This window comes from Athene noctua, chromosome 3 (genome assembly GCF_965140245.1).
Source record: "Athene noctua chromosome 3, bAthNoc1.hap1.1, whole genome shotgun sequence".
NCBI lineage: Eukaryota > Metazoa > Chordata > Aves > Strigiformes > Strigidae > Athene > Athene noctua.
This window is the reverse complement of record NC_134039.1, coordinates 41,846,925-41,869,782: the sequence shown is the minus strand read 5'-3', so window position 1 is coordinate 41,869,782 and position 22,858 is coordinate 41,846,925. Positions and strand designations below refer to the sequence as shown.

Here is a 22,858-nt window from a genome sequence, read left to right as displayed (position 1 = left end):
TATTTTCTGCTGCTATTACTTCTTCTTGTGCATCACATTTAATTGAATTAATAATTTGCAGTTTTACAAGTTTAGACAAAAGTCAAAATGGAATAAATTTCAAATAAGATAATGCAGATTAAATATTGACTGATATTTAAAACTTGACCCATTATTTTCTAGAATGTAAAATAAAGTATTGATTTAAAATTATATTAACTCAGATAAATAATAGAGGGTACAGCATGAGATGAAGTGTAGAGAAACCATTATATTTAACAGTGTTATTAGGGTTTTTCCAGCCTAACAGAAGAAAAGATGAACCGAATCATTCTTCTATAGATCCTTTCATTTACTGAGCTTCAAAGTGGTGGGGAGCAAGTAACTATATAGCAGGAAGTTGTTATCCATAGTCCAAATGGTCGTTTGATGTAATGGGATATCAGAGTGAAAACAAAAGTAGCTACAGATTATATGAAACATACAACTATGGGAAACTGGATGATCATATGCTGAAGAAGCAACAGCAGAGTGTTTTCGCAAATGAGGGTTTGGTTTTTTTTTTTTTAAAAAAGCTCTGTTTTTCTCACAACTGTTAATGCCTTACAAGCTGATTAGTCTTGTACCTTAATGGCAGCTTCAGAAATGTTTTCTATGTGTAAAAAAGAATAGTAGCAGTAATAGGGAAATACATTCAGAATTCTGCACACATGCTAGCAAAGAGTAAAACTGAGTAAATCTGAATATTTTTAGCAGCTTTATTTCATTATGCAAGAGCATGATGGAACATTTTTGTGACATTTGTCAGTTTAGGGATAAATAGCTTTTGAATTATTTCTTTTATTAAATTCTAGGCTAAAATGAAGTGACTCACAAAAGTAATAACTTCTTTTCTCATGGAAATATTGTGGGTTTTTTTTCTTTGTGTTTACAAAATATGTTGTGCACAGTTGGGTGACATTATTTTTGTGAATCCTAAAAGAATTCCATCATTTTTTTTTCCCCAGAAATGTTTAGTTTAATCTGCTCACGGGAAAAAAAAAAAAAAAAAAAAAATCTGTGTTTGCTGCTGTTTCTATCCCTGTGGCAGGATGCTTCTGCAGCAAACCACAGCAGCTTGGAAGCAATGCACTTTCTAAGGAAGTAACACGCATCTGAAATAATTATGAACCTCTTTAGCAGTGTTATGTTAAAACTGCATTCAAAGTTTTCATTACACAGGATTGATACAAATTCCTGTAAAAAAAGGGCTTGAGTAACTGCAGCAGCAGCTTAACTGCTCCTTGAGCCTAATGTTTATAGTTAGTGCATCTGGGGGGAAGAATAGTTTGCCATATATTGTGTTTAGTTGAAAGGACATGCATAATCTTCCCATTGTTCCTGCTCATAAAGAAAAATACTTGTGAAAGTAGAAATATTTTATGAAACAACTTTGATGTATTTATAAGCATAATGTGTTTTTTCAAGTGTACACATAGACTATAATTACAATGCCAGTTAAATTAACTTCCTAAATTATGAATAACATGGGCTGTGTTTCCTATAAAACATTAGTTCCAGTTTCTTTTGTAAGTACAGTTTTTGTGCCACTCAACAAAACTGCAAACAGAACACATGTGGAGACTTAAATATTTTTTTACCTCAAGTTTTTTATAGATGGGATATAAAAGCACATAATAAATTGTGGGGAAAGGAACCACATGTTTTCCAATAGAAAAAAATGCATTTTAGTATGTTTATATCCATATGGCATACTTTTAATCCTGGTTACTTATCTAACCGTTATTTCAATTCCTGCATCATTTGTCAGTTTTCATACTTCAGTGAGAGCTGTGTCTACTCTGGGAAAATTTCTTGCTGTTTAGGGTAGATAGGCTTAAAAAACCACTAAAACTACAAAGATGCCCCGGTTCCACATTTTACTCTGGAGATTCTTATTTAGAGGTGATATAAAATAAAATGGTCCTTTCCCTTTGCTATAGTAGTTTCTAAAGCATAGAGATGTATTTTGTTTTTAGAGATCCTTTTCCCACCCTAAAGCTATGTATATGAGAATGTATGTAAATCACCACTACGAAATGGGAGTCTTACAGTAAGATGCAGAGATCTAGAGAACTGGAAGGAAAAAAACAACCAACCTCTCCACTCCTTTCATAAAAATAGTTTCTTTGTGGAGTTTGTCTCCCTGAGGAACTTCCTGATACTCAGATACTCTGTCATGTGTAATTGGATTGTAGCTCTCTCTGAATACTGTTTTCTCCTCTTGACAGCATGGGGTAACCTTGGAAATGTTCTCAAGAGCCAGAGCAAGATTTCTGAAGCTGAAAGCGCCTATAGAAATGCCTTGTACTACCGCAGCAACATGGCTGATATGCTTTATAATTTGTAAGTATGCATGGATTTCCTGGGGTTGGATCATCTGTGAAACCTGTTGTGAATGGAGCTATTGATTTACTTGCTGGAAATGGAGATGATGTTAGCTGTTGCTTTGTAATAGTAGTTTTGTTAATTGTGCTTCTTAAACTGTGGGGGTGGACAGAACCTACTCTTGGTCAACATTATTATATATGCATGTATTGGGTATTGAGAAGGTAAACTTACAAGTAAATATGTTTGCTTTAAAGAAGGAGAAAACCCCCACACTGAACAAAGTACAGATAGATGAGCTGGCAACAGTAGCACTCCATCTGTTTCTGACTCGGCTAAAATATAGAGGTGTTATTTAGACTTCAGGTCTGAATAACACTTGGTAGGGGGAGTGGGTGTAAGCACTTCGTAGCATAAGCCAGTAACCCTCTGTTAGGTCCAGAGGCCTAAAATCTTAAAATAGAATATTTTCTCCTGTGACTGACTTAAGAGCAGTGTAGGTTCAAGAAAGATGAATGACTAGAATCCTGTTGTAGGTAGGTAAGAGAACAAATACTATGAGCATCAAAATAATTAAATAGTGGGGAAAAAGATTTCCCAACTCAACATATCAAATAATGAACACAGAAGCTAGTGTTGTGCTAAGCTTCTCCCTGAGGTGTGATCGTGTGGCATCCCTCAGTGGGGAAGGGACTGATTCTCCAGGTGTCCGGGCTGTGCATCTTACCGGCTCCCTGCTCAGTATGGCTCTTTGTGCCAGTGCTCTCCCTTCCTTCCCCTCCTGCCAACCCCCACCCAGCCCCAGCCCCCAGAGCAGGGCTCTGATGTGAGACAGGCTCATCACTTCAATAGCCGTATGCTGTTGTTCCATGATGTGTGCAGAGAACAAAATCCAGGTGATTGCCATGCATTAGGTAGTAGAATGAAAATAATGTCCCGTGTGTCACAGAAAAGTATGTGTGTGTGAGAAACAACGTGTGTAAAAATTAAGTGCAAATAGTAAGCCTCTTTAAATGAATAAACAAAAAATATTCTGCCTGTAAGTCCAATTTTAAATGGTCATTTACAATATCTGAAAATGAAGTTTAATGTAATAGACTTTTTCTTATTTTTCCTTGTTTAGCAAGAAGTTGCCCATTTCATTAATTTGCCTTACAGTTAGACATACTAGAAACTCAAATTAATTTAACAATAGAATTTATTTTCCAAAATCAAATTAATATCTCAAAATATATTTTTAATAATCATGCAGTTACACACATAGATGTATGCATGTCATTTTTTTGTCTCTGCTAGGCACTGGAGAGTGTGAAAAGTATATTTTCAAGAAAAAACTACTTCTAACATTTAAAAAATACCTTCTGAACTCAGCAGAAGATTGTAGGAAAAAAACCTGACAAGATCGATACTCTTAAGTTTCTCATATGCCATTCATTTTGGGATGAAAATTATAAGCATTAAAATATTTTGTATGCCTATGCAGTACTTCTGTCTCTTACTCACTCACTGTGTCATAGAGGGAAACTGAAGTTGTTAATGGGTAAGAAGAGGAAAGGGGATTGGGCAATAAAGACAGGGTAAGGACAGATATAAAAGAAATCAAATTTCATTAGTTTTTCTGTTCTCAGATAATCTTCCAGCTTTCCACTGATATACAAAACCTTCACTGCTGTTGTATAGAAAATTTTTTACACAAATTCTACTGAATTTGTGTAAAAGGATTTTAACTGAAATGCTGGTTGGAATATATGGGGCATAAAGTTACATTACACGTATCTGTGAAATTAAAGAAAGTATATTCAAAGGGAAGTGTTTACTATATAGTATGTGTATGTGTATGCATATGCAAAAAAGAATCATTTGCATATGCAAAAAGAAATTCTTAACCTTTCTGCTACTATCTTGAATGCAAGAGAATCCTTTGTTTCTTGGGGTTTTTTTTAAACTTCACAAAACCATTAGTTAATCAATAGAATTTGAAAAATCTTAAATAAGTTTTTTGGTTTTGTAGTCTTTTCCTGTGTTGGATACTTCCATATCCAGCATGAAAACTGGGTGGTGAGTGGAGTGGGCTTTGATATTACAAGACCAGAAATGAATCGATTAATTTAAGCATAAATTCTTGCAAGTTCAGCCCATACTTGGCATGCAGTTCTATGGGAGTCTTTTACAGAAAATACTGTAATGGAAAAATGTGTCTTATATGTGCTCACAAGAGGCCAGTTAGATTTGTTTTTTAGTATGTGTCTTCGAAACTGAAAAAGTAATTTGGTAGAACTTTAGGAAAAAAGTACCCTTACAGTAATTTCTAATTACTGTATTTTGGCCATAATATATCCTAAGTATATAGTAGTCTCACATGCTCTTTATTTTTTCTTAGCACTTCAAAATTTGATAGAAATGAATTGACATATGCAGCCCCGTGTTCACACACAGCAATAACAAATCAAAGTTCTATTTGGTTGAGGAACAAATTATTAAAGATTAACTCACAATTTTTAATGAGTAACAATCAAAGAAAAGAACTACATAAACAGAAGCATTTGATGATCTCTCCTTTTTCAAGACATTGAAATGTGAGGTTGGCTTAGCAGTTGGCTTATTAATGCATTAAAATCTAGAGAATTTAACAGATGGATGGCCTATTTCAGTGGTATATTTTTATTTTCTGACTTTACATCTTTATTTACATAAGGTTATACTTTCTGGCTCTGAGTTACAGCTACTTTTGCCATTTAGGACAATTCAAACTGCATTAATTCAGATTACATAATTACATAATCTCCGTTTGAAGGTTTGTCTGATTCTGAATGTATCATTTCCCATAATGTTCAAATGTGTCAATTCTGTAACCTTAAATAAATTCCTAAACTTTTAGAGACCAGCAGAAAATTTTTTGTTGTTATTTTTATTTATAAAACAAAAAAGGGGAAAAAGGGGAAAAAAAAAAAAAAAAAGGGAAAAAAAAAAAGCTCTTGCTTACATTAATACTGGGGTGGTGGTTCATCACTGCATTAGATATGTTCTGTTGACATTTTCTCAGATCCAATAAGTATGGATTAAATTTATGCATAGCTTATACCTCAGGATAGTTTATGACCCAGACTGTCTTGAAGATAGGATCTATGGCCTGGAATTTAGAAAACTTAAGCTCAGGCTAAGGACTTGAATTCTTGTTTGGAAGCTTGTTTTCTGAAACTCTCATGAGAAAGTCAGGGGGTAAATTTCTGGCAACTCTGAAAGCATTTGAGATTTTCCTAGCTGTTTTACACTGTAGATGAAGAATGTGTTACAATATGACTAATAAGGTAGTTTGTAATTCAAAAACACATACTGAGTGGCCTCCTATAATAAATAACTTCTGTCACGTCTTGAGACTGCACTGCAGTTAATTGTTACAAATAAATCTCAAAGCTAAGTAACACTGCTGATTTCAGCTAGATTTCATAGGCTGGTAAATCAGCATAAAGTGAGATCTTTTCCCGTGCCTTTTTTTTAAACAGAGAAATCCAGTACAGTACATGCAGTACAGAAATACAGTATTTTAATATTGTAAAGTACCAAGGACAGAGCTGTAGAAAACCAGTAGTTTGTTCTCCCAAACTAGGCAATGGTCAGTACACTAAAACCAAACTAGTATGTTTAGGGTTTTCAGTTTTTGTTGCCTTATGATTGTTACTTAAAGCTTATGTTTTTTTTTGTATTGTTTCAAATTGCTTCTAATTAAAGCCTAAAATAAAATTGCTTATCTGTTAAAAGACAGTTTCTTATGCATTATTTCTCTTGTATTTAGGCCTAGCTCTGCTTAGAGTATTCTTTTGTCATCTGTTCTGTATTACCTTGAATTTCAGCTGGTCTTAAGCATGTTTGCGTCTTACATAGATATTGAATATTACTTTATAATGGTACTAGTTACCTTAAATGTTGTATTTTTTGAGTATACAATGACCTATAAAGGATAAATTTCTACCAAACAGCCATCCCCTTGCTCCTCTCAAAATATCTCATTTTGCCTTTAATATAGGGCTGTGTGTGCAAGTTTATTATTCAAATAATTTAATTCATTTGAATAAGTTCAAAGTATGAATTTCAATAAACTTTATTTTGACAGACTTAGGGGATTATGTCTGTAAAGTGGATTTCTTAGATTTCTGTTAGGTAAAGTCTTCAACAGTAGCTGAAATTTTAATTCTGTAAAGTCTGGGATTGCAGAAATGGTTTATATGTGGTTTATATTACCCACATCCTTGGGTAAAAATCAATGTGAGCAACGTTCTTCCTTGTCTGTTGTTGTTAGCCTATATAACATCTGAAATTGTATTCCCTCTGCTTCTGTCTTTTAAGGGTGCTGGCATAAAATTCTCCTTTGCTGAGCTATCAGAGATGAAAAGCTCTAAAAGCTGGCTAACCTAACACAAGTTGAACTGTATTTGAGCCTGCCCCGGACAAAGTTGCTGCGCCACTTGACGTAGCAGGAAATGAGTCAAGGTTATGGTTCCTCTTCCTTGATAGCCCACAAGTTTTCATAATGCAGATGTCAAGTTAAAAAGCAAAGAGGATGTGTCATCTGCTGTCTCAGTACTTGGGTATTTTTTTTTCTCAGCTGTGAATGCAAACTTTTTACAAACTTGTTTGGAATTAATCTCTGCTTTGCCAGATAGCTCTTACTCTGTCAAAGACAGCAGCTGAAATTTGTGTCTTACTGTAATGAAAGTTGCCTTGATAAAATCTTTCTATATTGTGAGACTGGCTTTTGAGGTAGCACCCAAAGGTGGCTTTGGTGATCAGTGGTGTCCTGTAGTGCAGAACTCTGCTCTGGGACTTTTTGTAGGGCCTGTATGAAGTAGGTATTTTTGTTGGTAATATTGAGAGCTGAAATACATACAGTGACCTAACTATTCAATGCCTCAGTGTTTGAAATTGTGGTGGTTCATAGTCCTTACATAAACTTTGTCCATTTTATAAAATTAGGAAAATAATTGTCAGACTCCCAAACTGAATGGGAGACATTGGCATTCAATTTTGTACAAGGCCCCTCTTGTAAGAGGTTCTCTCCAGCCCTCAACCTACGTTGCCTGCTGGGGCATGTGAGGGGGGGAATAAACGTCTTGTCTGAGGGCTGCTGGCACAGCACACCACTGCCCAGTGTCCAGAGGTGAAGAAAGGCAGGAGCAATGCTACTACTTGTCCCTGTGGCAGCCCTCCCTCTGTTAAGGAAACAGGAGTTGTGAGAGTTGATGTGGTGCTGAAATGGTAATAATCCCAACCAAACTGCCCCAGTAACAGCGAAAACAAGAGGACTATATTTGCTGACCAATTTGCTTGCACTTGGAAGGCTCCTCCCTAGAAGTAGGAGAACATGACAGAGTTTTGACTACGCTGTCTGAAAGACTAGAGATTGTTTTGGGGGTGATTTGTTTTTATTTGATTTTTCTTACTAATGGGGTTATGGATGACTGTGCTTAGTGAGCTCTGCAAAGGAAATGGTCATTCTGTGTTAGTGTCTACTGGGTCTGTTTGGGTTCTTATTGATTAAAAAAGTAGGATTTATGTTCCATTTACATATTTGCTAACAGGTTGTTATTGGAAATTAAACATGTTCCCTGTTTGTACTGCCTCTTAATGATTGGCTTTCTTGTTAATGAAATCTAGCTGTAGACTCTTACACAAGGTTAGTACTCATTTGGCTGTGTAGCTAAATGGTTCACGTAAAAAACCAAACGAACAAAAAAGCCTTAATTAAAGACCAAACTTAATGGTTTCATGCACAGGGCTGCTGTAGAATCCATACCTGTCTTTCTACCCACTAGTTTTGCAAATGACAGTGAAAGAGTTGCCTTAGGCAAAGCACATCTTCCAGTGCTGCATGGCTAGAGACACATCAGTGTGGGGAATAAAAGAGGATTTTCTTCCATTTCTTTCTCTGTTTGACAGTGTAGCATTTAGTTAAATACAATTTTTTTGTAGATAATACCTCCTGAAATCAGTGGGATGAAATGAGGCATGGATGAACTGGAGTAATGGCAAAATAATAGCTAATTGGCCCTTTATTAGCTGTTATCCTCTACCAAAAAAAATTGATTAAAATATTTTCATGTAGCCGGCTTGAAAATTTAAAAAATATTTCACTAACATGCATATTTGCCATGATGACAGTTATGGTTCCTGTCTGTTGTACTTCGTCAGTTTATGCCAGCTTTAGTTACTGAGGAGTTTGCTTTGTAAGAAGACCAGCTGGCTTTAATAGGACTATAACAGGAAGAAATTAATATGTAACTTGAGAAAAATGGTAGACTGTCTACTGCCTGTTTATATTTTGTGACTGTTTTCCAGTCCCCGAAAATAGTTTTGTTCCATTCAGTATTCAGTGACTTCAGGTCAAAACCAAGGCAGACAGGAAGATTTTTCAAGTTATTGGTCAGACAAGATAGGTAAAAGGTGGCAGCTTAAGGAATTGAGCATGATTGCAAAGAATTCTTTTTGGGGAAATGTTTTCCTGCACATATTTAAGTAAGCAATTCTATTTATAGAAGTGATGTGCATAATTTCCAGATAGCCAAAACTTTTTTCACTGTTTTTTTTTATTTTTTATTTTTATTCCTATTAGACAGATAGGATTCTGAGACACTTCTTAAGTCACTGGGTGGAGTCTGCTACTCTTACAGACAATCAGCACATATCCTTCATTTCTTAAATGATTCACACTTCACTGTAAAATTAGCTAAAAGCAATGCAAGGAAAAAAATCCTGTTGTAAGCTTATTCCAGAATATTGCTACTGTGATAGTTAGAACCTGTCTCCTAGTGATTTCTAAATTAATTCATGGAGAATTTATAATAATTTATTTGGTGTCCTATGGTTCAAATAGCTTTTTCTTTTCCAAGTAGTTTCATCTTCATGTGTTTCTAGGGAGAAACTTTATTCTTCCACAGTACTTTTCTTACTAGGCTAAAGGAACCACTGACTTCCTCCCCACCCTACGTCCATCTGATAGACTTCACTTTTTCCCAGTTATGTCAGTAAATTTTCTTTGAACGGAAGTTGCATGTTTCAGGTACCAATTTATGTGCCTTACAACTGGGAGGTGGACTGGAGAGAAAAAAGTGGTTTGGAATTGCAAACTTGAAGCAATTGCTCCTTTGTGGGGTTTTTTTTGGGGGGGACATGATGTTTTGGGGTTATGCTTTTTTATTTATCTAGATTGGTATTCTTAGCAACTGTAGAAAGTTTATTAAAAAGTGACAGACGACTTCAAGCTTTTCATCCAAGTTTATCACTTGAGCTTACTCTTCTGTATCAGTCATCCTTATTTCAAGGACGGGCTTTCCTTTTCATCCTTGCATAAGGAAGAAGGAAGGCTTTGTGTCTCTATAACCCCAAAAGATAGGTATGTACTCAACACATGCCAATTGCTCTGCTCCACCACTGGCTTAACGTTCAATGCTTTGCATTATATCACTGCTTTCATATTCTTTCTGTCTGCTACTTCCCCATCTGCCAGCAGTCTCCAAAGAGCAGTTACCATTTTGAAGTATAAACAGAGAAGTGGAAAGGCATGTTAAGAACAGATCCATTCCCGGCTACAGGAGGAACTTGTTTATGCAGCCATCTACCCCAGCCCCTGGGAGGGGTGAGCTACTGGAGACTCCGCAGAGCCCACAAGGTGGGGACTCCAGCTGAGGGACGTTCTTCCTCTGCGCCTAGAGATTGTTCCTTCAGAGCAAACATTTTTTCTGCATTTATTGTAGACAAAGGAAGTGGCAATGTGAGATGAAAATCAGCTGTCTCCTTTAAGAGGAAATACAGTAGAACTGTGTATTTCTTGAGCTTTACAAATGCACCCTGAACTTTTAAAGATTACTTCAGTGTAATAAAGCATAATAATAAGCATGACAAACAAACTTTAAATTGTTTGATTGTACAATTAGATAAAGTTACTAGCCAGATTGGAAAGTTTTGGCTAAATATTTAGTCTTTTTTTTTTTTCCGACACAAAAAAAGATGAAAATCTGTGTGCACCCAATCTTTTTTAGAAAGAGTTTGTGATCTTTTTACAGACTCACCATTATCCCTCATTGTCACTCATTATCACCATTATCACTCATCCATTATTACTCCTTTCCAGGTGAGTGGAAGGGAACTAGTCTTTGTCCAGAAGGTTTGAGAGTCCTTAGACAAGGAAGTACAGACTCCATCTGCCATTGCCAGTTGCTGACTTCAACCCTAGCAACCAGCTAGAGGGAAACGGGTGTCTAAGGAGGGAAGGAAGGAATTGGGACAATCAAAATGGGGCTGAATAAGCAGATGCTAAGAACTCCAAGGAGGTCACAGACTTCCATTGTTTCTGTCTGGGTTTCACTTTATCTGCCTCTGTCCATGCTCCTCTGTTCTGTAGCTAGTCAGCTCATTTTTTGGAAGCTTAGCTGACTATGATAATTATGCAGCTATTAGTTCCTAGCCTATGACACGACAACTCCTTTCTGTACAACCATGGTCAGTTTGCTTTATAGACATTTTGCAATTCTCTAGTTGAATTGGCACAGAAAAGTTTCATTTCAAGTTTTGCCCTTAATGTATCTTCATAAAGACACTTCAGTTTTATTTCTAGTGATTTTAAAGTAATTTTGAGTATTTTTAATAAAAATTCTCTAGCTGGAATATAGTAAATGCTGAAGCATGTGAAAATAAGACACAGGAGGCATACTGGAATTTCCTCTGGTGGCTTTGGCTTCCATTCTGAAGGGAAGGACACTAAACTCCAACGAAACAGGAAGTGTTTCTGTGACAAAATAACCTGTACTTCACCTGTTTCTGAAGGAGAAGGAAAAAAATTATAATCAAGCTTTCAGCTGAAGCTTGTTGAAGAGCTGTTAATGTAACTTAACAGACTGCATAGGTAATTGAGTTCACCTCTCAGCTTCTTTGGAAAGAACAGACCTTGATGGTAGTATTTAACTCTAATGATCTCTTTGCAACCATGTAATGAAGGGCACATTCCCTTTCAGATATTACTCACTTGAGCCCATCTCTTTGCTTCATGTTTGTAGTGACAATGGTAAACAATTTTTAGGGCCAGCCACTTTCAGTGTCAACCATGGGATTTGCTGCCTGAACTCAGCATTGCTGGAGCAGCCAGCAGAACCTCGAGAACAAGATCCCTGCTCTGCTCCCAGGGCCCTTCCCTTAGGCTGCTGTTTCTTCACTCTCTCTGCTGACCAGGTCCACTGATTGAGCAGTGTGGTAGCAAGGCTAAACTGTGCTTTCCCTGAACCTCGGGTTTGCCTCTCGGATGTAATGCCTAGCTGAAAATCAGCATAATTTTTGTCCTGGGAATTGCTTAGATGCTATGAAATACAACAATGCAAAGATGAATATAGGACCTGAGGACTTGAAGATTTTCTTGAACTAATTTTGAAGTAGCCAGTACTTTGTAGCTTCGTCCTGAGGATTATTTTGTGTTTTGCTCAAAAGGTAAATATTTATAAGAAGGTGGTGGTGTTTTACTTGTAGAAATTGGAGACAAAAGCAAATATTGAACTACTGCTCATTTATATTCTTTCTGTGTGGTGAATGAGACAGTAGACCTGTGGAAGTAATAGTGAGCAATAATGTAGTTTGAGACCAGGATTATAAGACATGCTGTTAAAAGTAGGACATTTCACAGGCAGTATTAATTTTAGCAGTAACTAAATTTGAAGTGTTTGGCTTTAGTTTTACTGTTGCATCTTGTGGGTAATTGAATAGAGGTTGGTGATCGTATTTATATGCCAGCATTTTTTTGAGCTTAAAGCTAGGGAGAACCTGATGTTTTCGTCTTGGAAGTGAAATACATCTGTTCTTTAAACTCTTCTAATATTCACTGTAAATTCAGGAATACTTTGTCAGTTTAATGCAATGTTCATCATCTTTTTATCTATTCAAATAAGTATTTCTCCCTTCATGAGTTACCATTCAAGCCAGTTATCTCTCAGAAGCCCTTAATTGTATTGAACTAAATTTACTATTTTTTAATTTTCCTTTAAGCCTTTTCCTGACTTTGTTTAATCTGAAACTAGAACTAGAGACTCATAAATACAGTATATTTTGTACTGTCAGAAGCCACAGGGATAAACAGTGATCAGTCAGGACATTCATAACAAATAGAAATAAAAAAATAATTATTTTCTGGAATTCAGCACTCAATCTTTCATCTGAGCAGCTTGGGTTTATATATATAACTACACACACATAAAAATGTGTGTGTGAGAGAATATCTGTTAATAGAACAACTTTTAAAAAAACCCCAGTCTTCTGGAAGAGGAGTAGAAAAAAACAAACACCTAAAGTATCAGGTAATTGAGTGCCAGTACTAGAGCATGTAGTGTACATAGAAGATTAATTTGGTAATAATTATAAATAGAAGTTCTTTCAATCCAAAAAGCACAAATGTTGTACCCTTACCAAAGTAATTTATTTTGGTCAAGTTACTTCTATAACTTATATAGAAGAAGTAACTTCTATACCTCTTATTATGTGAAATTAGTTATTCTAGAACTAAAATAAGAATGGAATTTCTTTGATAAATTTGTCCCAAAATTGTGTGTAAGAATTTGTCAGGGTTTTTTTTAAAGAAGCAGTTTAAATGTCAAACCACACAATCATTTATTTTTATGTTAATTCTACTGCTGTCATCAGAAAACTAGATCAAAATGCCATAATAACAGTAATTTTACTTGGAGTAATTGTAGTCTATAAAATTTTTTAAAGTAAAGAAAATTCAGGTTCTAGAAAATTTAGAAAATGTTATCCTGACAATAATACCTCTTTCTACCTGCAAGACAGCAGTTAAAAACTTTGGTGCCGTGCCAGAAAGTATCCTGAATGCCGTTCCCTCATTGCTCACATTACTGCAGGTATCAACTGAATGTTAATATTAAAAGTGATTTACTACCTAATCTGAGATTAGTTGTGAGACATTTTCAAAAGCAAGACCATGTGGTGCTGATGGAGAGAGAGATTAGGAAAAAAGAGAATATATTTCTCCATTTTGTTAAATCCTAACCCAGCGATAGGAAACAAATAACATAGGTGGTGGTTATTTCTTTAGTTAACTACCCTACTCTTTCCCCAAAGTTGACTGGTTTAATTAAAAAAAATATTTCCTGAGAATCGAAAACAATATCTCTGATTAGAGACTGGAGATGGAAAAAGTCCAACCTCTTCACAGTTCAAAAAGCTATCAGCAGATAAAAGCATAGATGAAGAGAAAATTGCTGTAGGTTAGGGAAACTACAAATAGATAATGATGACTCTCCCACCTAAAAGAAATAGATACATTTATTTTTTGCATGGATACTTCGAGGTGTATGAAGAGTGACATCTACTCCTGGTTGATAAGGTCTGAGTCTGCACTCTGAAATTACTGATTTTTAAATCTTTGTGATATTAATTAATTGAATCTTCTGGTTTCCAAGGAATCCAAAACTATTGCATTTAACATCTTCTTTGTTAAAGTCATTATGGATGCACCTAATGTCTGTGAATGAATCCTATTTTCAGACAAAATAATTTTCCCACTGAATTCTCAAAAATAAACATAGTTGTTCTATCTTTGAAATACTAGTCAGCATATTTTCTTTGTTACCTTTGTGACCTTAGTTTTATCTTTAAAATTTGTTCTGAAGTTATTCTTTGCAGTAACCTGTCTCTTTTTTCCTTTTTTTTTTGGTCCTTATGCAGAGGATTACTACTTCAGGAAAACAGCAGGTTTTCAGAGGCATTGCATTATTATAAACTAGCAATTGGAAGCAGACCCACACTAGCTTGTAAGTATTTCAACTATACAATCTTGCATACTATTGGCTATTGTTTTTTAAGGAAATCTTCCTACTCTATAATAATTTTTTTTTTTCAGAAGTTTTTCATTTGGAAAGCAAAAGGTGAAATTGTGCACTTTACAGCTGAAAGCAAGTGAAGTCAACAACTGCATTTGATGTGGTACAGGGAATAAGCAGATAATGATTTAACACTGGGCAGCACTGGTAGAACCTAAAATGCTTCTGATCTGGGATGGTGAGCCATAGATGCCGCTGCCCAAATTTTCAGACTCCTGTTTGGTTTTTTTCTTACAGCTAATCCCTGATTTTTATGTTATGTGGTATGGGTGAATAATACAAATATTTTTGAAATTCTTTCATTTTTCCTTTCTTGCCTGGTGCAAATGGGAAATAATCCATAGGATTCCAAATAATAATTCAAATAATCCATGGGTTCCAAAATTAAGCGTGTGCTTATTAATACTGCTGACTTTTCTGTAGCGTAAGTATTGAATCTTCTATATATGTATATATGCACATACATTTATGTGTGTATAAACATATATATATTTTTGCAACATTTTAAACAATGATGCTATATGCTTGATACAGTCCTAATAAAAGGAACAAACCAGATCACCCTGCCTAGCCAGTGTTCCCTCCTTCCTCTCCCTTTCCTTGTCTCTGAACTTTTACCACTTATATGTTCCTCTTCACATAGTGATTGATCTATATTCTATAAAAGTCAAGTTAAATAGATAATCACGGGATCTGTTTCAGATATGACTTTGAAATAAAACACAGATTAAATAAAACATGATGCAATCCCATTCCAAGATAACGTTTTTTCCCTCTTCACAGCTGCCTATTTAAATACTGGTATCATCCTCATGAACCAAGGGAAGACAGAGGAAGCCAGGAGGACTTTCCTGAAGTGTTCAGAGATCCCTGATGAAAATTTGAAAGATCCTCATGCTCATAAAAGCTCTGTTACTAGCTGTCTTTATAATTTAGGAAAACTTTTTCATGAACAAGGACACTATGAGGTAAGACTCCAGATTTGTCTACAGTATCATGATACAACCTTCATAAATAATGCCTACTGCTTCTATCCAGACTTTCAAAATACATGACAGACACAAATTGATTGAATTTCACCAAACCAGGATTGATGTTCTTTACAGAGAATATTTATTCTCTACAGCCATGAGTGTGATGATGTTAATTAGTAGTGTTATGTTCTGGTGTCAGTTAGCAGTGGTCACATCTGATACGTGTTAATTCATTCTTTTTGGCTTTGTCTCCATGGCTGGTATGCAAAGGATATAGCCTGATTACAGACCAGCCAACCTAAAGTGTACTGGCCATTTAATTCAAAATAGAGTAAGTCCCTCTTTAGTTGGGAAAAGGTGATTATGTTTGCTTTTGAGTCTCCAGAAATAAAACCCAACTGGAACAATTCAAAACTTCAGTGATTAAAAAAATCCCGTTATGTGCTGTTTTCAGATAACTTGTCCTAATTGCTAAAGTAGGTTAGATAATATGTATGTATGTTGCACCCATCCCATCCTATCTTGTTTACCTGTTGTGGTGGGTCCCCTGCCGGGACCTGACACCACATTGCCATTGTCCCTCCCCCACCCTCGGACTGGACGGGGCAGGGAGTGAGATACAAACCCCGGGGTTGAGATAAGGAAAAATTTAATACGAGTGTAACAAATAATAAACCGAACAACAACAGCAGCAATAATGCTAACAATAACAGTAATAACATTGAACAGAACAAGAGATATACCGCACGGAATACAGCAAGTGAGGGTACTGACCACAAAACAAAATCCGTCCCTCGCTCTTCCTGCATCCGGACCTGATGTCAGCATGGTATTAAGAACCCCCCCGGCTAGAGCTCCCTCTCCACTGCTGGGGAAACTTAACCCTATCCTAGCTGAACCAGGGCACCTGTGCAAATGTGACTCTTGTGATTCCTCTCTATTGTCCCTGATTAAATTACTGAAACTGGACATTCACTTAAGTTTTGACCTTTAGCAGTATTTGAAAGAAAGTCATTGTCTCCTTGCATTGCCAGACATACTTCAGAACAGGAGTTACGCGTGATTTTGATCCATATAATGCTTTCGGACCACAACAGTTACTTCAGCTGTTTATGATTAGGCATGCACAAGCTCTACGGATTCTTTGTCATCCGTCTGCTGAATCCAGCTGTCAGATGGCAGTTACTAATTGGTTAAAACACAGACACAGCCAGCTAATATATCTGTAAAGATAAAAGAAAAAGTAGCATGTTGTTTGCACTGCTGATAGAGTGTAGACTTGGAGTGCAATGCCTGGGGGGTGCAAGGGATTTTAAGAATATAAACCGTCAGATTTCCGTCTGATGGTCATTGCAGTCTCACCCAACCTGGATTTGATCATACACATATATTTTTTTTCAAGCATATTTCAGCCTTCACAAACTGCGACTATTAGATGGGATGATGTAGAAAATGATTCAGAGCTAACGGACTGACCAGTAAGCATCATAAGTGCTGAATGAATCATAAATGTGTGATCAAGGAATTCAAGGAACAGCATATTTGCGAAGGGAATCCAGCTTTGGTCTTCTTGACACTATAGTCCATCTCTTCTTTCTGTGAAGCAGGTTTCAGTTTGAGGATTATGTTTTGTTATTACTTGGCAGTAGACAATTACTTCTTTATTTTTAGGTCACTTACTGTAGCTTAGTCATCAGAAAGTTGTTTGTCTGCAGTTTGATATTATTCCATGTTCTCTGACAACCTATAGAATTTTATATATGCTTACTAACTCATGAGTCATTGAGGGGCTTGAAAAATGTTTCTTTTATTTCCATCTGGAAAAAAGAGTTGCAATATTGGAACTAATTTGATCTCTTGTCAATAAGCTTCACTGAATTTGGTAAAACTTTTTAAATGAGAAATGTTAACTTTTTCTGCTATTTATGATGGAGATGTGTTTTCTTTCTCTCTGCACTTTTCATTTGGGGAAGGAAAGTACTTTGGTTTTACTTTATGTATGAAAGACTGCTTTTATGATTTGTCTCACTTGTGTGTTTCTTTTCAGGATGCCCTTATGGTTTACAAGGAAGCAATACAGAAAATGCCAAGGCAGTTTGCACCACAGAGCTTATACAACATGATGGGTAAGTGGTTTGCTAAGCGCTTCAGAAAGATACTTGAGTCAGGCAGGGTGAAACAAAAGAGCTTAGCCAGGGACCTGGTGTTCAAATGAATTAGCTAAAACAAAAATAATTGCCTTCAATAGATACGAGCCAAACCAGGTTCAGAGCTTAAATGCCGGCAACTTCAGTGCTGAATAGGGCACAATAAATGATGAAACTGTTAGATACTGGATATCTTTAAGTGTGTTCATACAGCACTTGTACATTTAGAATGCATGGTGATTTTCTCTGCCTCCAGAATCTCTCATCCACTATCTTGGAGACCTCATGTGCATTTCATACAGGTTTTTTTAAACTCCCATTTAGTCATCTTTGAAAGTAAGAAGAAATTGTATTTACTTCATTGAAAATGGAATGAGATTGATTATAACATAAAATTTAGTGTGGGTGTTGCATGTTAAATTTCTGTGTAAACCAACAAGATGTCCAAACAGGCCCACAGAGATAGTTGGAAGTTTTTGCAGCTTGTGCCAAAAACTTATTTCCTTGCTGATGTACTGTTAGTTAGACATCTGCAGCGAGAGGATTCTTCTTCCAAGACCAGCCTATCTGTCCTTTGAAATTTTAGCAGAGTCCCTTGACTATTGCAAGAAGCATTAATTTAGCTGAGATGGTCATTTGTTTTTAAACTTTAACTCCAGATCCTCATGTTCTCCATCACATCTTTATACAGGATACATTAAACAGAAAAAAGAAAGAAGATAATATCAAGTATTATTTATAGTATTCAGATCTGTAAGTAAGAAGGCAAGTTCTTCACTCTTCCAGAGATGTTTTTAAGTGGGATGCTCTCTGAAACAACATGTGTTTCTGCTAAGCAACCTCAGTGTCTGGCCTAATAGACTCTGTGAGCTCCTATCTGGGACAGAAAAGGATGTAAGGTGCCTTTAAAGTAGTTCAAAGTAGAGCAATTAAAAATATATGTAGAAACAGTTAGGATCAACAGGAAGCATATGGGGTTTTGTGGCTTTTTTCCCCCCTCCTAATGCCTAAAATACAAGGGAATGTATTGGTTGATACCAATTGGTTTGACACAGTTGTTGAGAGGAGATACCACTCACTCTACTTATTTAGGAAAGTCATCTTTTATTACCTTCTTACAAGTACTTGGACATAGGAAAAAAATATTCTAAACTTGTAGTTGTAACTGATGATATGTGTTTGCAAATCTCTGTAGATGCTAAATTGAGTATTTCTCTTGTCACAGGGACAAAGTACCTAATGTCAATAATAGTATAAGCACTGCCTTAACAGTTCATACAGTTCAATGGAGACTGAATCGTCTATGCATTATCATATTAATGCAAATGGCTAAAATCTCTAAAACGCACAATTGATTATTGCATGTGCTTTTGTTCATAGGGAGTCTTAGCTGAACTCTTGTTTTATCAATTTCATTTATCAGCAAATGCTGATAAATTTGGTGGGGTTATCAACAGTCACCACTCTGTGAATTAAACTTTGCTTACTATTGGTGTCCTGTAGTGATTGCTGAAGTCCTGTAGTGCTCCAGCAAATCCTCCGAAGTTTGACTGCCCTCTTTAGTGCGGATATATATTTTATAATTCAGATAAAAAGTGCTCCTCAGAAGTGCAGAAATTGGAAAAAGCAAACCAGTGCTGTTTCTAGCATGATGGTTGTTCCATCACAAAAGAAAAGGACTGTGCTGCCTTTTCTTTTCCCATGAATAGATGCTCCTTTTAGAACCACTATGATCTGTAAGATTCTTTAGTTTTTTACATTTTTGCCCACTGGTTGCTTTTTTAGGTTCAGGAGACCTTTCTCAGCTTCCTTTATAAGCACAGTCCATGATGTCCAAGTTCACTCTATTCCTGGGATTTGCATTTATTAATTCACAAAGCAATAGTGAAGACAAAGGCCAGCTCAGTCCTTTGCCCAGGCTTGGCTGCTGCTACACTTCCTCCTTCCACTGCTTAGCCCATTCTCTGGCTTCTGTTTCCTTTAGGCAACTGCCAGAACTTCATGGATGTCCTAGTGGCATAACAAGTTAAGGTCAACTAAGCTTACCTTAGCCCCCTTCAGCCTATTGCAAAGAGCAGCAGGCTATTATGAAGCTCCATAAAGTACAACTTATCATTAATGTAGCATATATTTGTATTTTGTTTGCTTTTGTGATGGTAGCTGTTGCAGGGAAACCAGAACTTGCTTCACACTAGTTGCTGAGTTGTGGCTTGTTGGCTGTGCTGCAAAGGCAATTCAAGGGGCTACACAGAGTCGGGTAGTGACTTGAATGCAGTACGGTTATATTAACAGCAGGACTTGGACTGATCTGTTTAAAGCTGTCCTGGGTGTGTCTACATGAGTGCATATGACTGCAGTTAGTTAGGTTACTCTCTCCTACCTCTGATAGTGTAAAGGTTAGATGACATGACAGAGCTGGGTAGCTATGCTCACTTTATAGTGTGGGAAAAAAAAAAGATACCTCTGGAGCATAATTAAGCTCATCTGATTTAGACATGTCTTTTAGATTATACAAATAATCCCCTTCAAGCATACTTCTTCTGTAAAAGTTGCTGAGGTGACTAGCTTAGACTTGCTAGCTCAAGTTGGGCGAGATAAATCCTAAACCCCTATTCAATCATCTCTGCACTGGATGTGACAAGAGAACAGGGCAACCACATCTGTTATCAGGAGTGCATCCGCTCTGCAGCTCATACCATGTCATTGGGCATCAGAAGGCCAACTGGATTCTTTATTTCTGTTTTGAGTTCAAGATAAAATTATAAACATGTTCTCTATAACAATTTCTTTGATAAACAGCATGTGTAAACTTGTCTGCCTATTTCTTGCCTTTAAAAGGAAGACTAGAGGACCTGAAATAGGCCAGTCCTGTCTCATGCTCTTGGAACTGCATGAACCTGACTCTGAGCTGTGCCCACTCACTGTGTGCTGGGGAGGAAGGGGGAGAAACTGGCAAGTGCTCCCCATCTGCTTGAGAAGGAAGGGTCCTTCCCTGTCTCTCTACGTGTGGAAAAAGTCTTCACAGCTTATCATGAAATCCAAGAACAGTTACAGTTTGAGGATTATCTGCTGCAGTTGTTATTGTGATTAAAGTATTCTGGGTCTCTGGCAATCGCTCTACTTGGTTCAGTGGCACACATATTGCCATATATTGGCATATGATATAAGAAAACAGTGCTTCATCTAATTTTTAATAATTAGTCACATCATTGAAGATTTCCTGGAGGCTTTTTTTCCCTGTATGGTATACATGACATACTTGAAAGAGAATAAACAGAAGACGGACTGTTTAAACTGAGTTAAGATTTGAACTCCAGCATTCCAAGTGCGGTAGCATTAACACTCCAGCAGTGTTAAGCCTTTACACCACCTGCTTCCCCTGTTTGTGTTACACTTCTTTTCCTGTGCTTGCTTCTATTGGCCTTTTGCTCTGACAGGCCCAGTAACTCATTCCTCTGGTTTGCCAGTCTACCTGTACCTGGCTGACTCTCGTCCTTCGAAACTGTAAGTAACTTGCCTCTTAAAAGAAGTATTGGGCCTCATGAAGCATGCCATCCATTTGACTTTGCATTTTATTCACGTTACAAAAGGCAGGGCCACAAGACCAGCATCAGATGTTCTAAGTTTGTGCATATGAAAAGTTGCAGGGTAGATTTTGGTCTCCTATTGCTGTGATTTATTTTGCCAGGTGTGTAACAACTCAGCTAAGGAAACCATATGTTTCTCTGGCTTTGTACCAAGAAGTAAAACCTTTTCATTTATTTTTTTCTTAAAAGAACCCAAAACAGCTGAAAATTAAAACTCTAAAACTAGAATCAAAATAATTATTCAACAAGCTGTATAGGGTTGCCTTGGTATTTAATTTCTCTATGTCATATTTCTTTGATGTAAATTAAAAAGTACATGGTAAGGTTACGCAGATTAATTTGCTTGGCATGGCAACATGCACTACAAAGGCCAGAGTCCAGCTCAACTGCATTAAATAGGTAATATATTTTATTTAAAGTTTCAATTAAAACCTGGGGTCAAAAGATAAAATGGTCCCTGTGGGATCTTGAACACTTTAATGCCAATATTAGGATTGTTTAAGGATCAGCCTCTGCTCTGGATGTCTTTTGCGTTCCTTGAAATCTGAGATTGTACAGTTGATTGCATTACATTGCTTTTAAAACCACACTGGCCCACCTGCTACAGTAATTCATACTCCTGCCAGTTAAGTGGTGTGAGGTGGACCATGGAGGCTCTATTTTAATACTGAATAGTAACAAGAAAAATGTCAGGGTGTCATTGTTCAGGTTTAAATTGGCAAGATACTGTAATAAAGACAAATGTCTTGATCGCACTTCATCTGCCCTTGCCAGCTCACATCTGAATGTCTGTTTTCAAATGCATTTAATGCAAAGCCTTACAAACATTTTTGATGACAAATACAGGTCACAAAAGAAGCTAACATTGCAGGAGTGAATACAGTTAATGATGCGCGGATTAGAGTTTAGATTTCTCCTTGATAATCTGCTACGTTGCACATGGACAGAAAACAAATCATACACAAGTGGCAGCCAGGTACAGAACAGAAAAGGGGAGCCAGATCTTACATCTGGTGCAGAGCTTTGCATCATAAGTACAAAGGCTTAGCATGCAGAGAGATGTTCTGTGTTGATGATTATAACATAACTATCACTTTATTTGATTATGCTTTTGGGTGGATGTGGCTATTTATACAAACCTGTTAATATTGTTAAGACTCCTACCCCATTTGCCCCTCGCTCCCATTAAATGCTTTTTTATTGAATTACTTTTAAATATTGTTTAGAAGTCCAAGAAACACTTTTGCTGGTATAGTTTTACAGTTCATGCTGTGCAAGACTTAGCTTTTAAAAGCCAGAGATGATTAAGTTGTGAAATACATATCCCACATCATAACTTATGCAGAGTGTGGTACCTGCACTTGTCTGAGCTCCAGTCATCAGTGTGCTTCCTGTGCATCTCATGAAGCTTTACTGGTAATCTCTTGCTAAATGGACATTACAAACTTTTTTCTTTTGAAACTAGTTTGGTTGAAAAAAGATTTTTTCCTTCCATAGGTATATTTTATGTTGTAGGGAAATAAGAATGGAGCCTACTCCAATAGTGACCGGGGTAAAAAGGTTGTGCTTCCTTTTCTCCCCCTCTCTGCTCCTATCTTGCTACTTTAATTCTTCCCCCTCTGGGACTTTTATGGTAGTTTATATTTGCTGTCCAAAGCTGAGTATAAATCTCTGGGCTTATTGCAATGTCTCCTGTTTTTTTCACTTTGTTTTGTTTGAGGGATTCAAACTGGGCATGAAGGTTACAGCAGTGGATTGCTGAGGGGGTAGTGGATGCAATGTTTGAGAAAAGCATTTTTTCCCAGTTTCTTAGGTTTTCTTAATTTTATCTCTTTGGGCTATTGATCTATCATTTAATTTGAAATGCTTGAGTTTTTCTTGGGCAATATTCTAAAAAAGCTAAGACTCTAAGCTTGAAATGCATTTGTATT

The 22,858-nt window shown here is 36.6% G+C and overlaps 1 protein-coding gene across 1 annotated transcript in view; it reads left to right on the top strand.

Moving 5' to 3' along the window:
- TMTC2 (transmembrane O-mannosyltransferase targeting cadherins 2) overlaps window positions 1-22,858 on the top strand; it is a 292,156-nt gene that overhangs the window by 183,870 nt on the left and 85,428 nt on the right. Inside the window, exons 4-7 of the mRNA XM_074902779.1 lie at window positions 2,250-2,364; window positions 14,065-14,150; window positions 15,003-15,187; window positions 17,241-17,319. Coding sequence (XP_074758880.1) covers window positions 2,250-2,364; window positions 14,065-14,150; window positions 15,003-15,187; window positions 17,241-17,319 — 465 coding nt within the window. The remainder of the gene's footprint in view (window positions 1-2,249; window positions 2,365-14,064; window positions 14,151-15,002; window positions 15,188-17,240; window positions 17,320-22,858) is intronic.